Here is a 7418-nt window from a genome sequence, read left to right as displayed (position 1 = left end):
GTGGCGTTTTGGGGGGGTTCTCTCTCCCCTGCACCAGCCAAGGGGGGCCCAGGAAGGAGCCGGGGGCTGTGGCAATGCTCCCGGTAGGAGTTGCTTCCTAAGCTGAGGGTCAGGGACGCGGGCACCATCGTTGACAGAGGAGGAAAAGGGCACATCTGCATGCGGTGTATATGTGCACACCGTGTGGGCTCCTGAGTGACCCTCCCACATCCGTGACCTTGGTCTGAGGACCCTCTGAGGCTGGCCTTTCCCCTGGTCTCACCAGCATCACAGAGCAGGGACCCGTGCAGAACTCTCCCCTACCCGCTACCCATGCAGAATCAGGCAGCCACCCAGCTGCTTCCAGACCTTTTGCCCAGAGCCCTGGGGACCTGGGGGCAATCAGCAGTTTAGACTGTCCACATCCTCAGGCTCCCGTGTCCACATGGCAGGACTTGCCCACACAAGGCTGGACCCCCAGCCACAACCAGTCTCTGCCTGGTTTGGGCCTGGGAGACTCTGAGCCAGTTGGCAGATGCCTCTCCCCAGCCCAGAGATGCCCGACGAGCCTCGGGGCCATAATACTGTAGCCAGTTGCTCTAGCACCTTGGATCTGTTGCCCTGACCCTCTGGGGTCCCTGGGGTTGGGGGCACCGGGCTGTACAACCAAGGAGAGAGTGAGTGGAGGACAGGGCGGGGAGGGCAGAGTCAGGCTGGGCCCCACCCCAGGGTAGGCTGGAAGGGCACCGGTCACCCCCACCCCAGCCCAGCCTGGCACTCCAACTCCCCAGCATGGCCAGTGGGGGAAGGAGAAGGGGACTGGCCGTGCTGGGGGCGGGGTGGGGACTAAAGCTGGGGCATTTGGCTGAAGAGTCTAGCTGGGAACCTCCTCTCTGGGCTGTACAGCGGGAGGGGAGGCAGCCCAAACTCTTCCTGCACAAAAATGTAAGAGGGGAGTCTCCAGACTGAGCAGACCACAGGACCCGCAGAGGAGGGGTGGGGACAGACAACGGCCCCGGGGCAAGCCATGCCCACTCGCACCACACGCTCCCATCCAGCTCTGATGGGCTGATCATCTAGTGGCCCCTGCCCTGGCACTGGGGCTGGCCTTCCACAAATGCACACGTGCTTTAGAGCCACTCAGAGAGAGGTGGCTTAGGGGCCCCAGGACCCCTCAGAATTGATGTTCTGAGTCACTCTCTTGGCCTTCCAGGTGCCTCCAGGCCACACCCTCTGCGGCAGAGTGGGGACAGGCTTTCAAGGGAGATGACCGCATGGTCCTTGCTCCCGGGAAGCGGCTGGGGAGCTGCAGGGCTGGCAACTGTGAGGACCTCGTGGTCCCACCGTGGGTGTGGCAACTTGCAACTCTTTTGGTATGGGGATAGGAGTCCCTGTTATCTGTGGAGAAAGAGACAGAAACAGACCTCAGATAAGGGCCTTTGCAGACAGCATTTTAAGTCAGGACCAAATATTCTGACCACTTAACCTCTCTAGGCAGACCGATGATCAGGGATGGGGACGCTGGCCCCAAACTCTAAACCAGACTTCCTCCCAAACCCACCCCTGCCCAGCCATGCAGGGTAAAGGCCATAGATACCAAAAGGGGGCGGCAGTGTTTGCTGGGCTTGTGGGATGCCAGGATGGAGAGTCAGGGCAGGGATGGGCCAACAGCATTGCCAGTTTGACAGCAGCCTTGGGCTCCCCATGATGGCTTTTTGAACCCTGCCCTCAAGGCCACCGTTGGCCCTGTTGAGAGTATCTGCTCATGTTTCTGGTTACAAGGTTCAGGGACCAGTAGGTAAAATATCTGCCTTGAGGGCCTGGGCATTTGGTGAGATGACTGGCTGCCACACCCTCCATCCCACGGGAGTCACCTTGTCCTCCCTAGGCTCTAGAGCCACACAGACCAGGGATCAGGTCCAGCTCTGCACTGAGCAGCAGCAGGACCATGGGTGAGCTACTCTAAGCCTCTGAACCTCCACTTGCTCACCTGTAAAATGGGGATGATACAGCCCCTGCACATGAGAGGACTTGTGCAAGGGCAACTCCAGTACCCAGGAGATGGGAGGGCTCGAAACGTCCCGGCTGTGATTACTATGACTACTGGGTCTCATCCATATGAAGACACCCATTTTCCTGCATTTTGACTTCTTCAAAATCGAGGTGCGGGCTTCCCTGGTGGCGCAGTGGTTGAGAGTCTGCCTGCCAATGCAGGGGACACGGGTTCGAGCCCTGGTCTGGGAGGATCCCACATGCCGCAGAGCAACTAGGCCCGTGAGCCACAACTACTGAGCCTGCGCGTCTGGAGCCTGTGCTCCGCAACAAGAGAGCCCGCGATAGTGAGAGGCCCGTGCACCGCGATGAAGGGCGGCCCCCACTCGCCACAGCTAGAGAAAGCCCTCGCACAGAAACGAAGACCCGACACAGCCAAAAGTAAATAAATAAAATTAAAAAAAAAAAAAAAATCGAGGTGCACTTGACATCAGCAATGTACCCTGGCAGCTTCTTTTTCCGAATTGGGGGTGAATACGTGGGGCCTCTTGGAATTGACGGCGACCTAGTTATTATCCCCCACCCGAAAAGGCAGACAGATCCACGCCCACCCCAGGGCCTTACAAGCCCTGTCTTCCCATCCCCACCGAGGCTCTGGGCACTCACAACTCTGTGTCCTCCAGGGCCGGCGGGCGTTCCAGCGCCTGCCTCCGCCTCCGCACGGCCCCCATGATCTTCTTGCGGGGTCCCAGGGGGACGTTGATGCTGCGGAGGTCGAGGTCCGAGCACAGCATGAGCGCCTCGAGGTCGATCTTCTCCTGCCGTAGGTTGGAGGTGAAGGCCTCCATGTGCAGGGAGGCCAGGAACGTCTCCAGCGGGCTCGTCTCGGGCTCCAGGTCTTCATCCAGGCCCAAGTCCAGCTCGTCCCAGGGCAGCTCCTCCCCGCAGCTGCGGTCCTGCAGGCTGTTGGCACTGCCCAGGCTGTCGTCGTCGAGGCTGGGGGAGCTCTGAAGCCGACCCCGCGGCGTGCCCGCGCCGTCCAGCGCCGCGTCCTCGCGGCCCAGGCCGTGCAGCCCGCTGCTCAGGTAGTTCCTGCGGAACACCATGGTGCCCAGGCCCGGGCGGGTAAACAGGGAGTCGTGGCCTGAGTCGGTGCTGACCTCCGAGCGCGCAGGCTCGGCCGCCAGTGTGGCACGGGAGACGCTGTCCTCGTCGGAGAGGAACATGTCCCGGAGCGGGGCGCGGCCCCACTCCTTGGGGTTGGCGTAGGTGCCCTGGCGCACAAACATCACGTCACTGCCCAGCTGCAGGCCCGAGAGCGAGCGCACGCTCTTGCGTCCGTCCTCGGAGACCTTGAAGGTGCCTTCGCCGCCCTGCTTGCGCCGCTCCAGCTTCTTCTGGATCTTCGTCTTGCCCTTGGCGGTGCCGTGCAGCGTGGCCTGCGAGTAGGGCAGGTGGCTGCCGAGCGCCAGATGCTGCAGCCGGCGGCTCAGGGTGCTGGACGTGATGCTGGAGAAGCTGAGCGTGTCCGAGCGCTCGGCCAGCTCGCGCCGGTAGCGCCGTTCCATGCGCTCGTGGTGCTTGCGCTGCATCTTGGCGCACTCGCGGATGCGCCTCTCCGCCTCGCGGAAGGCCTTGTCCTTCAGCTTGCCCACCAGCTTGGGGTTGAGGCTGCTCTGCTTGGCCGCGATGGAGTCCAGGTAGCGCACGCATTCCATGTGGCCCTTCATGGCGGCCATGTCCAGCGGCGTGTGGTAATCGTTGTCCAGGCACCAGATGTTGGCCCCGAAGGACACCAGGAAGGAGAGGCAGTGCAGGTGGCCATTGGAAGCTGCCAGGTGCAGGGGCGTGTTGCCCCAGATGTCACACTTGTCCGGGTCACCCCTGCAGGGAGGACACGCGGGGAGGGGTGATGAGCCATCGCAAGCTCAGCCAGGCAGTCGGCAGCGGCTGCCGGTTGGGGGGAGCGCCCAGCCTGGATGAGCTTCCCCACAGGCACACCAGAGGGACTCGACGGCCTGAGATCTCTCCTCTGACTCCGGGAGACACACAGCCCGGAGCCACCGGGCGCAGCTCGAGCGAGCCCAGGGTTAAAGATGGCTCCAGGCTCGCAGTGGGTGGGGCGACAGAGAAGGCGGGGCCGGGGCGGGGCCTTCCCCAAGAGAACTGAGGGCTGGGAATCTCAGGGGATAAATATTTAATGCCCAGAGAGAAAGGAGTGAATTATTCATGGGGCCCGGCGGGGAGCTGGCCCAGAGAGGTGGTGGGCCAGGGCCGAGTGTGGGTCTCTAGGCAGGCACGGCGGTGAGTGTGGCTGCCAGTGCAGGAGTGACCGAAAAAGAGGACGAGAGGGTCGTGTGTGCTGGGCCTGAGCCCTGGGGGAGTGTGTGAGGGTGCGTGCCTGCGTGTCGCCGGGCACGGCCACGTCTGCAGGGAGCAGGGCCAGGCCTGGCAAGGCCGCGTGTGAGAGCAGGTGTCGGGTCTTGGCCTGGGCCAGGAGGGGAGCATGGGGGCAGCCAGGACTGGAGGGGAGGGGAAGGGCAGCCTGCAGCCTGGGCCCAGCTGCCCTCCCCTCCCGGGGCGGCCCCATCTTCGGGAGCGCTGTGAGGTGGCTGGCTCGGGCAGGTCCAAGGGACCCACGCAGCCCCCTCCAACACCCTCCACGCCAGACTGTGCCCCCCTTGAGCACCCTCCCCCTGGCTCCTCCAAGCTTGCGCCTCCCTCAGGGACCTAGCTCAGGCCCTCTGCCCCACTCTAATGAGGGGGCCACCCCGCAGGGCTGAAGGAAGAATCACTTCATTGTCTCAGCAGCTCCTGCCCACACTCCCCAGCCCCCAACCCCCCGCATTCCCCTCCCCACTTCCCTTACTGGTCTTCAAGTCCTTCGAGACAGGAGCTACTGGGCATCTGGCCCACACCCCATCAAGCACCAACCCTCACCCTCTGTAGGAGCTGGGGGGGGTGGTTGGTGCACCAAGGGGGGCCCCTTAGTCCCCTCCTCCCACGAATCTCTCCAAGGGGGGAGCAGAATGGCAGATCACTGTGTACCCTCTTCGCATGGACAGGGGCCAGTCTCCGCGTCTTGGAACATGGCTCAGCTGCCTGATCTTAGGGGCTGCTTCCACCTGTTGCTGGGCCCGGGGAGCAGCTGTGGAGGGAGGGCAAAGGGAGGTTCCCCACGTACCCCATGCTCAAACCACAGGCCAGCTCCTGGCACCAGGCCAGCCGGGCCCCTTTCCCTCCACCAGGATTTCCCAGGGCCTGAGATGTTCATGTTAACCCTCCTGGGGCATCTCGTACATCCCTTTTCCTTGTCCAGGCCTCCCTGGTCCCCAGGTCAAGCTGACTTCTCTTTATTAAACCACTGGTGCTGGCAAGTTGTCCACAGAGAGGCCCAGAGAGGTGGTGGGCCAGGGCCGAGTGTGGGTCTCTAGGCAGGCACGGCGGTGAGTGTGGCTGCCAGTGCAGGAGTGACCGAAAAAGAGGACGAGGGTCGTGTGTGCTGGGCCTGAGCCCATTTAGCCGTAGGGAGCCCATGTGAGTGGCCCTGGACGCCACATTCCTCAGCTGCTATTTCCTAACCCCTTCCCTGGCCCTGACACCTGGATTCAGTGCCCGCTCCTCCCCACAGACAACTCCAAAGAGAGGGTGATGAGCCCGTGGTGGGGGAGGGGCACAGAGGGAGTTAATGGGGTGGCTGAGCCGAGTGACATTTGGCACTGTGGACAGTGCCCACAAGTCCCAGGGATGAGCAGGGAGAGAGCTGTGTGGAATCCAGTGCGTGGGGAGGTGTGGGAGCCGGCTGGACCCCTTGGACCACAGGCTGGGGGTGGGCAGTGAAGGGCTTCTCCTTTCCCAGCCCCGCTTCCGGCCCCTCTGAGGCTCCTGCGCTTTCTCTCCCAGTCTCACTATGCCCTTCACTCTTGCTTCCTGGTGCTGCCCACCCAGGAGATCCCTCCCACCTCCTCACCCTGAAGCCCCTCCCACAACCATGGACCCCCAAGTCCCAGTCCCTCTCCTCCTAGCCCCGCATCCAGGTCACAAATGTCACAGGCCTCAGTTTGTTTCCTCCTCCCACGACTGCCAATCTCCAAGGTTCCACCTTAGGGTCTGTCCTAGGGAAGAGGGTGGCACAGTGGAGGGGGGGGGGGGGGGAGGCTTGGGGTGCCTGTTTTGAATTTAAGGGGGGGGGGGGGAGATGCCATGGAGTTGGGGGGTGGTGTCTCAGGGGCCTATAGCGGCCCTGAGACTCTCAGTCCTCCCCGGCGGGGCTTGGGCAGGGACAGTGCGGTACTCACCCTCGACTCACGATGAGGCGCAGTGACTCCAGGTTGCCGTGGTAAGCAGCCCAGAGGGTGGGGGTCATGCCATCCTCGTCGGGGGCGTTCAGCTCCTTCCTGGTGGCCTCCTTGAGAAGTTCCAGGTAGCCGTCCCGAGCCGCCCGGTGGTACTGGTCGTTCATGGCGCCTGACTTGGACGGGGCGGGCAGGGGACACGGGGAAATGCCCCCCGTGGGGGAGGGCGGCGGGGTTAGAGCTGAGGCATGGGGTTGGGGGAGGGGACCGGGCAGGGGTCGGGGCCGCCAGCGCCCGCCGCCGCAGACAGAGGATGCGGAGCGCCAGAGCCGCCGCTACTCGGACATCTGAGCCGCTCAGCGGGCGGGGAAGGTGGGGGGAGGATCTCCCGCTGCCCAGAGGGCCGCCCCGGGCTGCCCCTGGGTCCTAAACTCCCTGCTCCCGAGCAAACAGGGCCCGGCCTCTCTCCAAAAGTGCTCACCCCAGCGTCCCGCCCCGTGAGGCCCAGTCTGGGAACAGTCCGAGGTCTGTCTTCACTAGAGCGGCGGCGCTGCGGCCCCCGAAGTCTCTAAGCGTCAAGGGAACGGGCCAAGGGCTGGGGAGGGTTGTCTGAGGGCAGTCCTGACCCCTTGGACAATGGGCCTAAGAGAGTTATGAGGACCGACCGCCAGACCGTCAGCGATCGGGACACGGCTGTCCCGGCGGCCACAGTTTCGCGCGAGGTGGGCCAGCCGCGCTCCAGCAGGAGGCGCTACAAGACTGGCCGAGCACTTCGTACGCAAGTCCTACTCGGCAGCATCCAGCGCAGCAGGGACCAGGGGAAGGGATAGAGGAAGAGGGAACTTGTATCACTGTGAGGGTGTCGGGGAAGGGGCAGTAGGGTCCCGATCTTGGGGCAGCAACAGAAGAGCCCAAAGGTACAGGGCCGCGGGGCCTGGGAGGGCGTCGGGGTGCCTGCGGGCCCTTGGGGCGTCTGTTGAGCGTCAGCTCTCAGGGCTCTGGGCGTCAGGAGAGCGGGGTGCCAGGGCGCGCTGGGCGCCGGGGGCGGGGTGCCCGCTGGGTGCCGCAGTGCCGGGCCGCGCCCGAGGCTGGCTGCGCCGAGGTGACAGGGCGGCGGGGGAGGGGGCGCCTCTTAACGGGTAAATATAAATC

The 7418-nt window shown here is 63.8% G+C and overlaps 1 protein-coding gene across 2 annotated transcripts; it reads right to left on the bottom strand.

Annotated features, from left to right (window-relative positions):
• Positions 1–1227: 1227 nt before the first annotated feature.
• USH1G (USH1 protein network component sans) lies at positions 1228–6617 on the bottom strand. 2 transcript variants are annotated; one of them, XM_007454372.1, is made up of 3 exons: positions 6270–6616; positions 2638–3802; positions 1228–1377 (listed from the first exon to the last, which is right to left on the bottom strand). In XM_007454372.1, exons 2-3 carry the CDS (start codon positions 3708–3710, stop codon positions 1374–1376), a joined length of 1077 nt encoding a protein of 358 aa, XP_007454434.1. In that variant the 5' UTR covers positions 3711–3802; positions 6270–6616; the 3' UTR covers positions 1228–1373. The 2 variants fall into 2 exon arrangements, with proteins under 2 accessions (XP_007454434.1, XP_007454433.1); XM_007454371.1 differs by lacking the exon at positions 1228–1377 and having other exon boundaries at positions 2634–3855; positions 6270–6617.
• Positions 6618–7418: the final 801 nt, after the last annotated feature.

Source organism: Lipotes vexillifer, unplaced genomic scaffold (genome assembly GCF_000442215.2).
Source record: "Lipotes vexillifer unplaced genomic scaffold, Lipotes_vexillifer_v1.1 scaffold518, whole genome shotgun sequence".
Lineage (NCBI taxonomy): Eukaryota > Metazoa > Chordata > Mammalia > Artiodactyla > Lipotidae > Lipotes > Lipotes vexillifer.
The sequence above is the reverse complement of the archived record's forward strand: the minus strand, read 5'-3'. Positions and strand labels throughout refer to the sequence as shown.

Excerpts from the sequence above, each read along its gene's own strand:
- USH1G (XM_007454371.1), bottom strand. The coding sequence starts at position 6,433 with ATGAACGACCAGTACCACCGGGCGGCTCGGGACGGCTACCTGGAACTT. Across the intron at positions 3,856-6,269 it reads CGCCTCATCGTGAGTCGAGG|GGGTGACCCGGACAAGTGTG; the intron begins GTGAGTACCGCA and ends TCCTCCCTGCAG.